This window comes from Canis lupus, chromosome 31, assembly GCF_003254725.2.
Source record: "Canis lupus dingo isolate Sandy chromosome 31, ASM325472v2, whole genome shotgun sequence".
NCBI lineage: Eukaryota > Metazoa > Chordata > Mammalia > Carnivora > Canidae > Canis > Canis lupus.
In genome coordinates, this window is record NC_064273.1 from 32,155,220 (window position 1) to 32,175,168 (window position 19,949).

The 19,949-nt window shown below is 36.8% G+C and overlaps 1 protein-coding gene across 7 annotated transcripts in view; it reads left to right on the forward strand.

Annotated features, from left to right (window-relative positions):
• Positions 1 to 19,949, forward strand: part of DYRK1A (dual specificity tyrosine phosphorylation regulated kinase 1A) — a 148,752-nt gene that overhangs the window by 41,732 nt on the left and 87,071 nt on the right. For 5 of the 7 annotated variants that reach the window (XM_049104760.1, XM_049104757.1, XM_049104758.1 and 2 more), the window contains exon 2: positions 13,652 to 13,737. The exons of 1 other annotated variant lie outside the window; for it this stretch is intronic. In XM_049104760.1, the coding sequence (XP_048960717.1) occupies positions 13,728 to 13,737 (10 nt within the window). In that variant the 5' untranslated portion in view covers positions 13,652 to 13,727. Of the gene's footprint in view, positions 1 to 13,651; positions 13,738 to 15,099; positions 15,193 to 19,949 lie in introns of all 7 variants that reach the window. One more of the 7 variants, XM_049104761.1, reaches the window with a different exon arrangement.

Here is a 19,949-nt window from a genome sequence, read left to right on the forward strand (position 1 = left end):
CACTTCTACTCTCAATCGCTTAGCAGTCACTGCTAAGCAGTGGGTAGTCTCACTCTACGCATGTGCATTCTGGTCCTCTTGGGTCCCCCACACAGACTCCTGGAGACCCCCTTTTGCACAGCTTTCTTCTCTCTCTTGCCTTCTCTCCCAAAGATTCCAGCTGCTTCAGCTGTTTATTCATTTATTTATTTAATTTTTTAAAGATTTTATTTATTCCTTCATGACAGACAGAGGGGGGTGGGCAGAGACACAGGCAGAGGGAGAAGCAGGCTCCATACAGGGAACCCGACATGGGACTCGATCCCGGGTCCCCAGGATCACACCCCAGGCCGAAGTTGGTGCTAAACTGCTGAACCACCCGGGCTGCCCTGCTTCAGCTGTTTAGAACTCTGATCTTTACTTCACATTTCAGTATGACCATCTTGCTTTGCTTAGACTCTAGCTCCCTCCACAATTTTGAGAAGTTGTTCTTAGACAACCAGGGTGAAAACATAGGCTCAGTGGAAGAGACAATTTTCTTAGAAAATACTGGCTATTCCCCTGATTATATTTCATGGAACAGACAGATTTTTAAATAATGTAGTGATGTGGGCCTATGGGCCTGTGGGCCAGAGGGTTGGGCTCCGGAGTAACTGAACTCCACTCTAACTGCTTCATGTTAGAATCATGGCTGAAGCAGATGTTACATGTCCAAGGCCCTTTAGGAACATGCAGTGATCAAGGGCTGCCATTCATGGAGCAACTGTCCCATTATTGGATGCCTTCATTCTTTTTTTTTTTTTTTTTTCCCCCGATGCAAACACACGAGGGTTTATGCCTTCATTCTTTTATTTGTTCTCTACATGTTCTCCTGTAACATTATTCTTATTTCTGGTTTGAGTCCTGTGTTTTTGAAATATAGGAAGCTAGTTAATTGATTCCATATATGTGAGACTTGCTTAATTATTTGAAGGCATCTATTTACTGTTCCTCTAGACTTCCAATCTCTTGGCTGATTAGCCTCCGTACTTCCAGATCCCCATCCACCTACTATTTTCTCAGAAGTTTGGGTTGTCTCATTGCCCTTTGTTATGTGGATAATAGAAATAAAAAGAATTGTGAGCTTCACAAGCTGTACAGACATAGAGACTACAAATTTAGATCTTACCTGTCAAATTCTTGGAAAGAATATTTCTGATACTCCTTTCTCAAATCTAGATTGGTGCCCCTTGTTATATTTTCTTAGTAATTCATATTTTCCCTCATAACATAGCTTATAGTCTAATATTACTATGATTTTTGTCTCTTTCCCACATTGGATCGTGAGTTCCCTGAAGGCAGGCATAATGACAGTAAATCTTGCCCTTATATCTCCAGTATTCACAAATTTGTTGAAGAAATAAATGATGAATTTGAAACTCTTACTTATGTCAAGACTTCATCTGATTTTTAGGATATTATTTGTCCATATGCCGTTATTTAATGTTATTTTTCATTTGTTTCACTTAGTGTAAATGATAGCACTTGTGTAGTGTGTACAGATGTATGAATGTCTCTTTCACTTCTGTCCCACCACCTTTCCAGTCTCCTTGTCACAATTGCATATACTGCCCGTAAAGTTTTGCAGTTAATCTTTCTGAACATTTTCCTGTGCATTTTCATTTGTATGTAAGGGTGCTTATGTTGTTTTATATATATAACATATTTGTACATACTTCTGTGTAGCAGTGGAATTTAAATCTCGGTTAAAATGGCAATTAAGCATTATTTTGCTTTTATCATTGGTTTGGTAATCCAGTCCTTTCATTGTTTACTTTCAGATACTTACAAGTAAGGCACATAACCTCTAGATGTCAGTTTCCATATCTGCTGAAGGATTGATTTGAATTAAGTGAAATTGAAGTCCTCTTAACTCTCAGTCTGATAATTTTAATGTTACTGTTTAAGTCATCTGTATTAGATATCATGAAACATGTGCTATCTGTATAATATAAAAAAGAGGAAGGTAAAAATCAGATATGACTTTGGGTAGCAAGAGAAAATTTGGGGGTAAGTTATTAAAATGTTCAGTTTTTGTCTCCAAGAGTATGTTGCTACTGAAACTAGTAGTGGAATCATCTCCCTTTGGTGTTAGGGAGTTTGCACTTTATTGATCCTGCCATGCTAGCTGATGATGTCCTAAAGGGAATTTCACCCAACTCCCTGGATCTTCACATCATAGCTGGACTAGTAACATAATGAATGCTTTTGGAAGAATTGTATAGAAACCAAAACTTAGGTAAATCTTTGTTAGTGATTTATTTAAAAATATTTAATGGAAAATAGTTTCCCAAGTTACTTCAACCCCTTTCTCCTCCCCCAGAAAGAAATAAAAGAATAAAAAAAGCAAATTGTGCTCAGTCATGATTTGTTTTTAAATTCTCTTGTCGTAAAATGTTACTTTGCATTTCTTTTAGGTAGCTTCTTTTGTCAAGTAGCTCACTTAGTTTATGGTTTAAGAAATTGTATTTCTAATACTTTTTTCCTGTATCACCAGGAAAAAACTGAGAAAACCTCAGATATACACAGAAGTAGAGGGAGTAACATAATGAGCCCTTCTGTCCCCATCATCTTTTGCTTTCACAGTTGTCAGTATTTTGCTCACTTTTTTTCTTTTTAAGCATTTTCAGTATAAGTAATACCATGATTAAAATTCTTCTTTTAAAAAAAAGAGGCTTGGTATTTAACAGGAATAAAACCCTTCAACTATACCCAAATGTTATCTGATTATGGCTATTTAAATGGGGTTGATACTACATAAAATATTTCTTAGATAACATTCTCTGTAGCAAAACCACTAGATTTTATGCGTTTGGCACTGAAACTATGGCAAACTCAGTTGCTCCACTAGTAGGTTGCAGATATGACTTAACTGTACTTACTATCTTGTCTTAAATATTGAAGAGTTTTTAAAAAGATTTTATTTATTTGAGAGAGAGAGAGAGAGTGAGCTCATGAGCTTGAGGGGGCAGAGGAGTGGGGAGCAGAGGGAGAGGGACAAGCAGACTCTTTGGTGAATGCAGAGCCGGTTGCAGGGTTCCATCCCATAACTCTGAGATCAAGACCTCAGCCAAAACCAAGAGTCTGATGCTCAACCAACTGAGCCACCCAGGCAGGTGCTCCAGATATTGAAGAATTATAACTCACTTGTTTCAACAAAGCAACCCAAAGATGTTTTAGGTGATGGTGTGGTTTGATGATTTTGGTTTTCTCTCCTTCATTGAGAGTGCTGTAGTTGGGGAAGCTGGCCTCCCTCGAGGGCAAGCCAAACAAGGCTTTCACCATTTTCTGGGGCTGGATGCTGGCATGCATACAGTTAGGTAGCTACCATCCAAGGCGAGTTGTGAGGGCTATGGTCCTGGTGTAAACACTGCTGTGCAGAATTCTGAGGGATGGTGTGTATAGGCAGTGCTGATTGGAGTATTCTGTGGAAGACAGTACTGGTTGGTGTTAGGCTTGGAGCTTGGTGTAGACAGAGAAGGATAAGGAGTCGTTCATTAAGTAGCACGAGCAAAAATGGCATTTGTCCATTGTGGCTGGAGTTCCAATTTCGGGAAAGTTTCTATGGTAGGAGATAAGACTGGAAAGGTGAAGGTAATGATAGCATAAAATACACTGGTGTAGACAATTGAATGCGTATTGAACACTAACTACAGTGTTATACATGCTTTATGTATGTCATTGATAATATAACAGTTTTATGGGATTATCCTCACTTTGTAGATGAGGACAGTTAGTCATTTAGGAGTTTAGAACCTTGTGTGAGTCTACCCATTGAGCCGGGGAGCCAGGAGTTAAACCAGGGCAGGATGACTTGGGAGCCTGATGGCTGTAGAGCCTTGAGTATTGGGTTAAGCAACACTAAGTACTTTTATGGTCTTACTGTGGACAGTGATCTAGCAGTATAGTAACTGATCTTTTTTTTAAAGATTTATTTATTCATTTCAGAGAGAGAGCATGAGCGGGAAGGGCAGAGGGAGAGAAACAATCTCAAGCCTACTCCGCGCTGAGCCCCACGTGGGCTTGATGGCACAACCCCGAGATCATAACCTGAGCTGAAACCAAGAGTCGGATGCTTGGCCAAGGCACCACCTAGGCACCCCTTAGCTGATTTTTTTAAACAGAGGTCTTCAATAGTTTATTATCATGAGCTTTTTATGTATATTGGAGTTTTAAAAATTGGATGCACAGAGGTTGTTCTCATAGTTGTGGCTTTTAGCCAGATACCTTGGTGACTTTATGGGTTTTTTTTTTCTTTTAAGATTTTATTTATTTATTTATGAGAGAGAGAGAGAGAGAGAGAAGCAGAGACAACAGGCAGAGGGAGAAGCAGGCTTCATGCAGGGAGCCTGACGTGGGACTTGATCCCGGGTATCCAGGATCACACCCTGGGCTGAAGGCACCGCTAAACCGCTGAGCCACCCGGGCTGCCCTGACTTTATGTTTCATATGGAGGTTGAATTTCTGGGGCCATTTTTTCCTAATTATGAAATATGGTTATATATTATAAATATATATAATATATATATTATATATTATAAAATAATATATATTATTATATATATTATATATATAATATATATAATTATATATTATTATATATTATACATGTAGGCTGCATGTAGCTATTTTCTGTTTCTTCAGTGTGCATTATTATTATATTATAACCATATAAATATGGTTATATATTATAAAAGTTGTGATGTACTGAAAAGTGTAAAGAGGAAAATATAAAAACCACTCAGAATTTTTGTAGCTGAAGATATTCATTATTAATAACCTTACATATGTTCCCCCAGAATTTTTCAGTGTATTTGTTTTACTTTCCTGAGATTTTGCTTTGGGAAAGGTTTTTGAGTTCTTTCTGATACGATGTATGACTTTTTCCTTCGTATCATGCAGTTATCTTAAGAACTTAAAGGATTATATAATGTTTTGTCATGTCAGTGTACCATAATGTATGTCACCTTTTTTTTAATATTGAAAACTTTTATTCCTGATTTTTAAATTATTTTTAATGATACACTTTTATATATAAATTTTGTATTTTCTATCATGAAAACAATTTCTAAAAGAGATTGAGCATGAGGTATAATAGACCACAAATGGACCATGAGTCAGTGAGTGCTACATGAAGAAAGGATATCTTATAGGAACAATACTTAGTGTTGCAAGGCTCATGTTTAAGTATACTGTATACAAATTTGGAGATCATAAATTAAGAAAACAAGAGATTTGAGCAGGAAAAATGGACAGAGGCTGGCTAATTCAGTTTGAGAAGACACATTGAGTGTTTGGGTGCGCAGTTGGGGAAAAGCTGGGGACTGTGGGTATGAAGAGTGTTTTGTAGGCTGCATGTAGCTATTTTCTGTTTCTTCAGTGTGCATGAGGAATATCATGAACTTAAAGTTGGTATAGAGGAATTTAGCATAGAATTTGTAACTAAGGATTAAACTTTTTTGCAGTAGTTTATTATGAATTAATCTTTGAAATGGGTAGATTTTTACTTTATTTTTATAACTTTTTTCTGCATTTGAAGGAAGGTATGCTTAAGATGGTATTTTTATTTATTATTATTATTTTTTAAAGATTTTATTTATTTATTCATGAGACACAGAGAGAGGCAGAGACACAGGCAGAGGGAGAAGCAGGCTCCATGCAGGGAGCCCGACGTGGGACTCGATCCCAGGCTGCCAGGATCAGGCCCTGGGCCCAAGGCGGTGCCAAACCGCTGAGCCCCCCAGGCTGCCCCCTTAAGATGGTATTTTAAAGGTTTTTCCAGACCTTTATTCATAAGGTTTATTCTGATATTAGTATCAGTTTTCTCACTTACTGTATGTCTCCTGGTCTTGTGTAGAAATAAGAACAATAATACTATGTTAAGATTTGTGGTTTTGATTGAAAGGACAAACCAAAAGAATAAACAAACAAAACTTCACTTCTGGACAGCTAGAGAAGTAGCATACTCATATATAAAATTGATTTGCAAAGATGTGAACAGGGTCCCTAGTTGAACATCCACCTAGTGAGGCCAGTGGAATTTGAAGTGGAGATTGGGAAATGTTAACATTTGCAAGAAGTCCTGAGTATCAGGATTGTGAGTGTGACTGCTAATACCCATGCCAGTCATTTTTACAGGACTTCAATTGATCACAGAAATTCTAGGTTAAGATTTTAAGGTTTAAGATTCTAGGAAGATATCTTATTACAAAATGCACATTCCTTTTAAAATTTAGAAAATACAAAAGATAAGAATAACAATTTCCTTCAGTTCCTTTCTCTAGAGATAACTACTATTTACGTTTTCTGGCTAACCTGTCACTTGTTTTTAATGCACACAACTTTTTTTCTCTCCTTTTAAAAAACAAACGCAATCACATGGTGTCTGCATACTGCTTTATAACTTTTTCTTTTTCTACACAGAACAGTATTTTCTAAGTTGTTACTCACTATGCTGATGTGTTCATTGCACATCTCCTGTGATGAAATAGAAATAGGAAGCTAACCAAGCAGGAGATAATGTCACTGGAATAAGAATATAACATAAATAATTAACAAAATATAGTGGTGGATCATTAAATGCAAATTCAGAGAGAGATGAGTGGTATAAAGCTGGATGAGGGGGGAATTGAGGTGGTCTTGAAGGAAGGGTAGGATTTAGGTAAAGGGTTGGGTATAGAAATGGCAAGCTTTAAGTAGGGGAAATCATTTGAACCTTGGGGCAGAACGAGGTTAAATTGCATTTTGTAGAATGCCATGCTAAACTCTCTATTCAGGGCAATAAGATTTGATCAAATTTTCTTCAGTTACAGAGGGTGAATTCAAACCAGGATGCAAGTCATGTGCTTCAGGAAGATCTGTGTAGCAAGTATATGTCAGATGAATTGAGACAGGGAGTAAACTGCCTTTAAGTTAAGTAGTTTCCACACTGGACTGTGCTCTAAAGTCACCAGGAGGAAAGAAAAAAATTATTGGGTTCTTTTACGTGCTTCTTGAATCAGTCAGTATCTTTGGGTGTGGAGTCTGCAGTCTAGTTTTGAGAACCTCCTGTGGTGTTTCTCACGTAACCACCAGGCCCAGGAGATGCTTGGCTCTAGGGGGATCTGTAATACCAAGTATGAAATAAGGACCTAGACCAAGAATTAAGGCAGGAGGCATTTTGAGAGTTGACAGGATTTAGTGAGACCATTCTGAGTAAAGAAGTCAGCAGTTTCTAGGGAAGTCGCTGGAAGAATGGTGGCACTGGGGATAAAGATGGGAAGGTGAGTTCTGTGAGGAGGGAGGTGAGGATGTGTTCAGGTTTGGAGAGTTGAGGTAGTAAAGGCACCATAGGTGCAGCTCATTGGACTGGATGCTGAGTTACTGGTTAGTGTAGAGAAAAGAGTTCAGCATTATTCAGAGTAAAACTTTGAAATGTTTCCTTTGGAGGGAAAGATGGATAGAGAAATAAGTGGAGGGGCCACGGGATGGAACTGGATGGAATACCTGAGGTTGTCGCTGCAAGTGAAAGAGACATGGGATATTTGGAGGATAACTGGATGCTCTGAGATACAAGGCCACACACATTTTTAAAAATTTTTGTATTTTTCAAAAGTGTAGTTGGGAAAAATAAGTAAAACTAAACTCATTTACAACTCTTAGCAATAGGCTTGTTGGAGGAAGACATAAGCTGCTAACAGCAGTGTGTGTTTTTTATTATTTCTGGGCCTGGTTATTTTTCTGTATTTTTGAAATGCAAGGATAATTAAAAGCAGTGGCTTTTAAAAAATTATATATAATTATATATGTATAAAAGTACATACAACTGACTATATGTGTGCATGCACTTATGTAAATTGATTATACATAATGTATATTTTATAAGTAAAATTATATGTGTGTATAAATATATATGACCACTCTAGAAAAGTTAGTGCTATCAGAAAGAAGAGTGCAGAGTGGTTTTCCAGTGCATGTTTTAAAAACTAGTTATGAGAAGGACTTGCAGACTATTGATTGAACATACTTGTCCTAAGCATCCTCTGATAGGAACATATAAATGAATGAGCTCAATCCAGATGTTCAGGTTCAGGAGGGAAATGTAACTGGGGATAACACATTGGATCTCGCTCTGGTGTGTATCTCAGAGTACCTAGAAGTCATTTAATTCCTTTTTATTTATTTATTTTATTTATTTATTTTTATTTTATTTTTATTTTTTTATTTTTTTATTCATTTATGATAGTCACAGAGAGAGAGAGAGAGAGAGAGAGAGAGGCAGAGACATAGGCAGAGGGAGAAGCAGGCTCCATGCACCGGGAGCCTGATGTGGGATTCGATTCCGGATCTCCAGGATCGCGCCCTGGGCCAAAGGCAGGCGCCAAACTGCTGCGCCACCCAGGGATCCCTTAATTCCTTTTTATTTCCTTTTATGAGCTAGGATTGATTGGATAATAGGAAGTTTGAGTACATTATGTGTAGGTGATATATCTGTAAGTAAGCACATCAACAGAGATTGAAAAAATCTTTATATTACTTTGCTTTTAATTCCTATTAGCAAATGGGTAAAAGCAGGCTCCCAAGTTCAGAATTTATGGTAGTGAGACCTTGGAAACAAGCCAGATATTCCCCAATAGGTCTTTGTTTCAAATCAACTTAGCTGTGTGCAGCGGGGTACTGTACAACCATGAAAGGTGGTACAAATATAAAAAGTGTTGCTGTAAAGATAGGAAATAAACAAGAGCAGAGATTCCTTGGGGTGTTGGGATTTTGTGTGACTTTGGTTCTTTATTCCTATTCAGTTCATTTTTTTTTTTTAAGATTTTATTTATTCATGAAAGATAGAGAAGCATAGACCTAGGCAGAGGGAGAAGCAGGCTCCCTGTGGGGAGCATAATGTAGGATTAAATCCCAGGTCTCTGGTATCATGACCTGAGCCAAAGGCAGACGCACATCCACTGAGTCACCTACGTGCACCCTATTCAGTTTCTTCTTACTTTTTAAAAAATATGGAGTGTGTAAGGTGTTATCATCAGAATGCAGTCTATTTCAGATAAATGATAGGGGAAAAACTTGAGGTTTTCTATTTTAAATGGAGAGAAGACCATCGTTCAATTCCAGCCTGATGGCACATGATTGGGCTGGAATGGAGACCGCGTGTGTTTTGAGGCCTGCAGTTTAGATGAAAGTGGGTTGTATGGCTAGATTTGAGCAGGGAGTGCAGATAGGACAGGAGAGCCTTGATTGAGGCAAACATATCAGAGTTGGAGCAATGTGACCATTTGGGAAGACCTTTCTGAGGTGAATCCAACATAAGAATTTGCCGAGTGGATGAAGTGTAAGCAGTGGGGAGGAGGTCCCAGGTGAGACTTCTCCTTGGGAGATGGGTTCGTGATGGTGACACCCGTCACCCAAGACTGGGAATACAGGAAGGAGAAGTGGATTTTCTTTCCTGTCCTGCCTGGTCTTTCCTCCCTTTTTTTGATAAGGGAGAAGGATGAGGAGATAGTAAATTCAATTTAACATGTGCCTGAGAGCATTGGTTTTGGAGTCCTTTTGGTTGATTTGAATTTTCTCTCTTTACCATTAGTCATGTGCGACTTGGGACAATTTCACTTCTCTCGGCTTTGGTTTCCTCACCTGTGAAATGGAGATAATAGTACTACTTGCCTTATGTAATTACTTATGGGAATTAAGTGAATTAAAGGAAAATATATATCCATTAAAGAGAAGACATTTCTGGGGTGCCTGGGTGGCTCAGTAGTTGAGTGTCTGTCTTTGACTCGGCGTGATCCTGGGATCCAGGATTGAGTCCCACATCAGGCTACCTGTGGGGAGCTAGCTTCTCCCTCAGCCTATGTCTCTGGCCTCTCTCTGTGTCTTTCATGAATAAAGAAAGAAAGCTTTTTTTTTTTTTTTTTTTTTAAATAAAAATATAAGACCTTTCTTCAGTAAAACTGGGAAACAATGCTCAGTTCTTCACTGGGTCCATGGAAATGTGGGCCTGGAACTCTACAGAGGTGGGCCAAGCCAGCTTTTAAAAGTCTGTTTAGGGGACACCTGGGTGGCTCAGTGGTTCAGCATCTGTCTTTGGCTCAGGGCGTGATCCTAGGATCCTGGGATTGAGTCTAGCATTGGGCTCTTTGTAGGGAGCCTGCTTCTCCCTCTGCATATGCCTCTTCCTCTCTCTCTCTCTCATGAATAAATAAAATCTTAAAAAAAAAAAACTCTACATCTTGGTAATTTCCTGTTTTTTTTATTTTTTTTATTTTTTTTTTTTAAAGAAAAGTGTTTAGTTCCACATGTAACTAAAATAGTGATTAATGTTGACTTTCACCTAACTGTCTTAGAAATGAGCCTTCTGGAACTTAGGTTCACTTATGTTGTATTTCTTAGTATCTATTTTATGTAGTAGTCACTCTATAATAGTGGGAGCTAGGTTCCTAAAATGTTCTGTGGTCTGAGAATTTATGTTTGAGGAACTTAAAATACAAAAGAAATACATATAAATATTTTGGTGGTTGACATATTTTGAATTTGTGACAGGATATCCATACTTTACACTTATTGATCATAGCTTACCCCTAACTTTCTCGTCTTACCCTTCCAAGTTTTATTTTTTATTTTTTTTAAAGATTTTATTTATTCATGAGAGAGAGGCAGAGACATAGGCAGAGGGAGAAGCAGGCTCTATGTGGGGAGCCCGATGCAGGATTCCATACAGAGACTCCGAGATCACACTCTGAGCCACCCATGGGTCCCATCCCTCCAGTTTTAAAAACTGATATTTAGCAATGCATTTATGTTACAGATAATATGCATATGGCGCATTTCCCTCCTGTTTTCCTGTATTTATTGTTTTATACAAATACTCAGTGTCTGATTTTGTTGCATTTGAGCCCAGATGTAGTCCTAGAGAGGCCAAGTAGCTTAGTCCTTCCTTAAAGGAGCAAAAATTTGGGGCAACAGTTATTGAATCCCTTAAGCTCTTAGTTTGTGAACCTTTTCTTTAGTGCTTACTCAGAGTTGTTAGTTTTTTTTTTTTTTTTTTTTGCATAGGAGGTTCCTGTGGTAAGGATAGTAGATGTTTTTCATTAGTGTCTAATATAGCTTTGTAATTGTTAATGACTTCATTTGTGAGGAGAGAGGTGAAAAATTCACTGTAGGTTTTTCTCAGAAAAATTTAATATATGACTGGATTTTTTAAGTTTCTTTGGAAAGAAAATTGGATTTATACTTTGCAAAGTATATTTGGTGTTTGCTGTTGCCTACTTATTGTCATAAAACCCTGACCTGATATAAACAAATTTTCTGTTTTGAAAAGTGACAAGCCTGAAGGATATATGGAATTATCGCTAGAATCTTAATTTAGAACAGTCCACCATTAAGACTTAAGGGGTTTCAGCCTTGCTTAGTAGATGATGGTTTAGTTGCTGCATGTGTTGGTAGCAAGTTTTGTAACTTGTAGAGATGCTTTACACTTAAAGGCTACTTTTCAAATGAGTAGTGATTAATGGTTGATATTTGTTCTAAAAGATACTTGTTCTGGGTCTTGACGTATGCTTCTTCTGATCCTGAGCCAGATGTGATACTGTTCTTGCCACTGGTCCACCCATATTTTTTACCTTTAGATATCTAATAATAGTAATGGGATAATCTGCTTATTTCTAACTGCTTTTAATAGAATAAAAAGAATGCTAATATCTTACTACATTCTGCTTTTTTTCTTATGAGTCTTTTCATATCTGCAGTATCTATCCTGTTGAAACCATTGAAGTTGTTAAAGTGTAGATAGCATTGTAAGTAACATTTTATACGTGAAGAATGGGATGTTGAGAACCTAAAATATTTAATAATATATAATTCATAGCTAGAGATTTATCACATTTCCTGTCCCCATGGTCCATGCTAGAATGGTAAAGACCATTTATGAGAGAAAAATTGTTAGAAAACTGTGTCTTTAAAAATCCTTACTCTTGAAGATTCAAATACCATTTTTTTTGAGTAAAACCTTTGATGTAGTACTTTTTTTTTTTTTTTGATGTAGTACTTTAATGTTCATCTATCCATTGATCCCCCCCACCCCACTGGCCAAATGGGTACCAGTTGGTCCCATGTCTAAGGTTATACCATAGTATCTAAACTAGAAACATGGTTCTTGGAACCTGGAATATAGGTAATGATTTTAGACACAAGCAGTTCCTAGGTTACAGATAAGTCATATACTTACACCCCTGTCCCTGAAGATGCTCTTGCAGTTGCTATTTGGAGTACAAACATTGAGCTTTTAAAGAACTTGGGAGTTCAAAAATAGGTGGAGAAACGAATGAAAAGCAGAAATATTTGGGGGCAATAAATACACATTCAAATCTATATAATGACCGTTTGCCTAAAGACGTTTTTCTTCAGACTACCTTGGTCATTTTTAACTTTATTTTGTAATATGATTAGAATTCTACCAGTTAGGGGTTCATTTGGACTAACTAGCATCTTTGTTGAAAATTGCAAATACGAAAGTGAATTATTTCAGTCCAGTTGATTTCTTTCTATCACATATCTGACATTAACCACACTGAGAAGTAATAGGAGTTTTGGATGGTAATTTAGAACACAGGACAGCTTAGGGGAAAGGATTAGGAAGCAGGATGATTGGGAATCCCTAAGATAAAATTTAGAGAATAAGAGACATCAGGAGTTGAGAGTGCTAACAAAGGGGGAGGCAGCCTATTTTAGACTTTGTTCATATAAACAGAGGCCCTAGCATTGGATATCTTTCTGTATTCTCAGGGGTCCCCAGTGCCCATGATCAATAATATATTTTGGTATCAGTAAGTTTCTTTTGGCTGGCTTGGGAACTTGGCTAACACATAAGCAACATTGTTTCATTAGTCATATTCATTGAATTCTGCAGTATCAATTTAAAATAAATTTTTAGACTGAACTCATTTATAAGTTAGGTTGTAGCCTGTGCTTGTCATCATTTCTTCTGTACTCTTAGTTGATAACTACATTGAGGGTTGCTTTTGCTTTCTTGTTAGTCATTATAAATTTTGCTAGTCATTTGTGAAATACCAATGGAAGCAGTAAGTAGGAAGTAGCATAGTGAAAGACTTACAGTGATGTAAGAGAAGCCACTTGGAGAGCAAAAGAGGGCTTGTGGGCTTGTGGGAGCATTTGTGAGCAGTGTCTCAATTTACAAATAACATTGGTAGATTGACATGTTATCGTTCTTGTAAAGCAACTTGCATTACCTCTCCTTTCCTCTGATAGTAAGCCATGAAGAGAAGTGAATTCACATTCATACTGATTTGTGAATTGATGGATATTACAAAATGTGAATTTTTCCTCAGATAATTATATAGAATAGTGGAATATTGGCTGTTTATTTCATACCTAGAAACGCCTGAAGTTTTCATTGGTAGTAGGCAGATTTTGACATTTTTTCTCCCTGACAATTGGGTACTTTACATTTTATATATATAATTGATTTTCATTAATGAAAATTATTTTCAAGTAAGCATTAATAAATGTTAGTAAATGAATTTGCAGTAATTTTATCTCTGTTTTGGGGATTGTAGTTACATTAGATGTTCCTCAGTAGGGGTAATTGTCTTGCATCCTTATCTCTTATCATAATCTGTTTTTCTTCACACAGTGTTATAGTTTTGCTGCTGGACTCTTCCCTCCCTCCCCCCACCCCATCAGGATGATATGAGACTTGAAAGAAGACGATGCATACAGGTGACTCAAGTTTTGAAATACAGTAAAGCTATGGCTGGCTGAGCGAATGTGGGAACTGGTGCTGTATTCTGAATGGGGGAGCTTTCTGAAAAACAGCATTAGTGGGGGAATTGTATTTAGGTGGATAAATACAAAGGTAGTTGGGATATTTAATAACTTGACTTTGGGATTCCGTTTGATAATTAGTGACTTATGGTATTAATACAAGTAGAGTATAGTGATTGCTAATACTTGACCTTTTTGAAAGTGGTTGATTGACTAATACTCTGGTGAGAATTTAAGTGTTTCTGTTAAAAATAAAATATTCACTAATACTCACCTTTATGGTTAAGTGCATGTTTCCTTCAGATCCCCATTAGAATAGAGCAAATCTTTTAAAGACATACGGAGTAGGTGTTAGTAGTGTCTAAAATAAGACTCTGATAATTAAGGATATTATACCCATATGTATGATTCCTTGGAAAAATATGGTCTGGGATTTTGTTTTTTCTTCCTTTTCCTCCATTCCTCTCTCTCTCTCTCTCTCTTCCCTTCCTCCTTTCCTTTCATCCTTTTGTTATTTGTATTTATATAGGAGAAGCACTCTAAGGGCATTTTTGAAAGAATATTTTGGATTGCTTTATTATTGATGTGATCTTATTGATGGCAAATGGAAAATTGGAGGCGAGGCCATCTATGCCTATGTTCAGACTCTTGAAAATACAGTGTAGCTAATGGATAAAGTGTTAACTTAAACTTGTATATTACTTAAATCAGGCTGATTGTGAGGTGTTTTGTTGAACCAAAGGGCTTCTATTGATAGGCTTTGTCAGGGTAGTATTATTGGATCATATTCACAAACTGTTTGAAAATGTGGTCTTTAACTGGGAAAGAAGAAACTGCAAAAAGCCTCATATAGATATTTTAATTACATTATTGGTGTAGCTCTTAAGTTTTTGTGATTGGTTTTTGTTTTGGTGATCTTTGTTTTCGAAAGGAAAAAATGACCTTTTTGACTTTGAAATGGGATTTTAAAGAATGTCTATTTTTAATGAAGAAATGTGTTTGAATATATTTTTAAATTGTAGATCAAATCATATTTTACATTCATGAGGGATTCAAAGAATCTGATGTTAATTGTTTTTTAAGTAAAAGGTAACTGAGTAATCCTCTCTGTAATCTCTCAGACGTGCACATGTATGCGTCTGTCTGTACAAACTAGCGGTGCGCCACATACACATTATGGCTGAGTGGCTGATAAAGTCATGATGCTGAAGCTGAATATTACCGTCTTAGAGATAAATAGGAATATTGACAGAAAAAATTTTAGAATTTTATGAAAACTTTGTTGTCAGATTTTATAAGTTTGACCTTTTGGTGCAGGAACAGTTTCTCAGCACTGTCAGCTCCCGGATTGCTCGTTGGGCACTATACTGCACATTGGCTATACCAAGTAGATGCTCACTTTCAACTGAGGTCAGTAGAGGAACAAAGTATTTTTGGGGTATCTCATAGATTTATCCAAGAATATTAATGATTTTGGAGATTTTCCCTAATGAAATTTTGAGGTGGCAAAGTTGCTCTTTTACTCGAAAGACTTATGGATGAAATGAAATATCTAGTTAATTTTATGAATGCTAGAAGATAAAACCTACAAAGATTAGATTTATGATATAGTCCAGTCTCTCTCCTTTGGCAATGTATTTTTAAAAATTTGTCAACATTTATTGGCTGATGAAGGGAAGAAACTCAAGAAGGAAGATCTGGCTTTGTCTAACATATGTATTAGCTGTTGATGTATTTCCCTTTTAACAATTTGAAAGTTAATAATTGTTTTTGAACATAATTAACAGCTGTCCTAATCATCATTAATTAATGTAGCAGTTTGCTCTTGTATTACTGTGCACACATTTTATTATACTTCAACTGGTAGAACTTTAACCCATAAAAGCTCATAAGGAGTTTTTCAGTGAAAGTTATTTCTAGAATGCTTATGCATACTTGAAAGTGAATACTCTGTTTTCCCTAGGCTTTCATGGTACTGACTTTATGTTGGTTAGAAGTGGTGATACCCTACTCTCTAATAACCATTTCATAGATGCTAGAAAGGATGTTGAGGTAGGTGTTGACTGATGATACATCTTTCAAAAGCAAAGGCTTTAATAATAGATTTTTACTAAACACCAAGCCAGAGTCCAACTTTGATGCATCTCTAGTACTCGTGTATATAGATATTCTTGTATTTAACTTGAGGGTCTTTTTGTATACATGGAAATGAGAGTATAAATGAAGTGAAATTGGGTTATTTTTAAATTTTTGGATGAAAAATTGTGACCAATATTTGATTAACTTTGGTTAACATTTGCTTTGTACCAGGTACCGTAATGTACTGTAATAGGCACTCTGCTCACAAGGATCACTGTGCTTAGGAATCCAGGAGCACTGAGTTCAGTTGGAGGAGAGGGCATATATGTAAGAAATGATGCAGTGGATATGATAAATTTTTAAGACTTACATATTGAATTCAAGGCATCTAGAGTAAAAACAGAAAACACTCTTTGGTTAATAGAATTCACAATACTGGCCTCACCTGACATCCACATGCCGATGTTATCAGAATCTACATTTGTGTTCCACTTCTTTCTCCTGAGTTTCAGACTCATGCGGCTGCCTCCTGGATGTCTCTTCTGTACACAGCCCTTCACTCCCATTCATTCTCGTTAGAGATGAGTGACATTCTATCCAAGCACACCGTTATCCTGGGAACCTAGGAACATTCTTTACCCTTTTGAATTAAGAGGTAACCAAATTGCATTTATTTGAAGGATGTAGAATCACTTACTTCTGGGATTGCATTTGTAAAATACACTTCCTCAGAGATTACTGTGTACATTAACATAAAAGCTCTTACATTTTTTTCAGTGTATGTGATGAAAGACCTCCCACCCTTTTGTTATTTTCCTCATTGGCATTGAATGGAGCGTAATTTCTTTCTTTTTTTTTTTTTTTTTTTTAAGATTTATTTATTCAGAGAGAGCGCGAGAGAGGCAGAGACACAGGCAGAGGGAGAAGCAGGCATCATACAGAGAGCCTGATGTGGGACTTGATCCAGGGTCTCCAGGATCACACCCCGGGCTGCAGGCGGCGCTAAACCGCTGCGCCACCAGGGCTGCCCTGGAGCGTAATTTCTAAAAAGCTGTTTGATACAGCATTTGATGCCATTCTTTATTGACATGGGCTTCTTTAACAATTAAAATTGTCTTTGAAAAGTAGGGATAGGCTAGTCACATTAAATCTTGAAACAGTTCTAGAATATACAGAACTACAACTTTTTTAGGAGGGATGCCTTGGAAATTTATTTTAAATTGTGCTGTGATTTGTTCATAGGGTTGTTGTCATACTTGTTGAAATGTATGAATTTAAGGACTTAAAACAAACGGGGCAGAATTTTAAATTTTAGGTTGTCTAATTTTTTTTTAAATGTGAGTTTCGTAGGGCAAGGTTTGCATACTTCAGCTATATAGGAGTATGACATTCTATTATAGAACAATTAGAAATCAGATCTGTAATATATTTTTTTTTTTTTTTTAATTTATGATAGTCACACAGAGAGGCAGAGGGAAAAGCAGGCTCCACGCACTGGGAGCCCGACGCGGGACTCGATCCCGGGTCTCCAGGATCGCGCCCTGGGCCAAAGGCAGGCACCAAACCGCTGCGCCACCCAGGGATCCCTCAGATCTGTAAATTAAAAAAACTTTTAAATCTCACTCAGCTGCAGGGTGCATTGGGTTTTGTACATTTTGGTATTTGGCACATATTGCCAGTTTGCCTTCTTTTGGAATTGTTCTTCACACAGTCCTGTGTGTCTGGTCTTTATGTGTTTTCCCTTCTGTAGCTCCTACTCATTTCTTAACCCTGGGCTATCAGATTCCACTCCTAATAATTCAGCAAATTTATTGTTTTTGGTGAATGATAAAACCAATGGATTTATTTTTGCTCTCAGGTTTTTACTTTTTCTCCCTGTTTATTAAGTAATACACAATAACTGAAAAAATTTGGTAATTTTTAAAGAATATAGAGAAATAGAAGGAAATATGCCCACGGTTCTATTTCACTCTGGCACATTCTCTTTCAGTTTTTTGTTTTCTGTGCCATTTTTGACATTCAGGATGGTGTGCTTGGGTTAGGATGTATTTTATATTATTTATATCTTTTTTTTTGGCTTAGTATTCTATCATAAATATTTCCCTTTGTCATCAAAAACTTAACTAACTCTAGTGATCTGCTATCATTTTAAACTTGAAGCAAATCTAGAGCATTGAGAACTGTAACTGTCTTGAGGGTGAATTACTTTTAGAAATTCATTTTAAAGTATACTGATTTGAGACTATTTCATACTAAGATTTCCTAGTTAAGTGAGATATCTCATATTAGACATTAAGTTATTTTTTAAAAATTTCCTTTCCATTTTATTTAAAGCACTAACATCTGTGCATAAATGTTTGGTTCTATGTTAAATTACTTTCTTATAATTGATTCCTAGGAGTGTAAGTATTGGGTTATAGAGTTCGGAAAATCTTAAGGCCCTTGATACAGCTTTTCAAAAAGCTATTTGGTAATAAGTACCAGTTTATACTCCCTAGCATTACATGAATGTGTGTCTTTTAATAAATCTTTGTGAGCATTGAGTATTATAGTTAAAAATAACTCTAATTCGGCTGGCAAAAAGAAGAATCTCCTATTTTAGGAAATACAAAGTAATAGTGTTATACTCTGTGGAGGAAAAAGTTCCAAGTGCTTCTAAAATGTATAATGAAGTAAGGGCGCCTGGCTGGCACAGTCGGAAGAACATGTGATTCTTGATCTCGGGTGGTGAATTTGAGCCCCATGTCAGGTATAGAGATTACCTAAACTTAAAAAAAAAAAAAAAAAAAGAAATGCGTTAAAATGTATAAAGTAAGCAACAAACCTAATAGTTTGGTAGATACTCTCCTTCCAGGGTTATTTCTTTTTAGCAAATCATTTTTAGTTAATGCCTTTATGGCCTTTGCACAGATTTGCTTACCAGTTTTTGTCCCACCTGGCTTGATAGCTCCTCAAGATTACAGGGCTGTAGCTCACCTTTGTGTGTCCCATGTCGATGTAGCAGGGTTCCTGAGACATAAAAGTGGATTTGCAATGAATCCTTGCAAAGAAGAATAATTCTTGCCATCCCAATCCCTAAAAATATCTTCATGTAAATGTCTGCTTTAATACATTTCTTAAAATAGTTTTAAGATTTCCATGTTATTTCCTCTTTCATTTTCCTTTTATAGTTCATATTTTTATTATTTCAATTTCTGATTTCTAAGTGGAAGCAATTAATGATGACATCATGTACATATCATCTAAAAGAGCATATAGTCTGTTTGGAAATGATGGGAAATCCAAAGTTTTCCACATTGCAAAGTTGCATTTCTTAGTCCTCTGTGCCTTTATTCCGAAGTAAAAGCAAATAAAATCGTATTTGTTAATTTTAGATCTTATGGATACTTACTAAATGTACCTCCAAAAGAAGGTTTGAGTTCTGAGAAGACAGCAGGGCATAGTTTTTTGAATCTCCAGTTTTCTCTGGAAACAGTAACTAGAACAGCAAAACCAAAAACTCCTGTTCAGCCAACTTTACAAGACCAGGTGAAATGGTATCCCTGCAAACTCTGATACAAGCGGTTGGGGGCAAATCTCCCAATAACTACAGGACTGGTATGATGTCAGCATTTGTAAAGAAGGATGCAGAAGGAAGCAGCAGGCTATCTGAAAGCCCTGAGAACAGGAGAACATCAAGGTTCTAAACCTCCCTGAAAAGTGTGTCAAGCAAGCTTGAGAACAGTAGCAGAGACTAAGGTGTTTTTCAGTTCACAGGTTACAAGAGGTGCACAGGAGCTTTGGAGTCAGAGCTGCCTGGTTTCCCTATGAACTTTCAAAGCCACTTGAAGCTCCCTTTCTGGCTAAAGCCCCACTCTTCAGGAGACACTGCTGGGAATAGAATTCGCATCAAGCAGGATGGAGGCAGTGTAGGCAAAGGGAAAAAAGTCTGATGAAGTGAGAGAAGGCAAACACACAGAAGATCTCATTTCATTACCCTTCATAGAAACAGAAAAGGCCGGTTACCAAAGCCAGAAAAGCTGCTCTAGTTTCCTAAAAGTTTTTAATTTTATATGAAAATGAGCAACAGGCAAGGATCACAGTCAAAT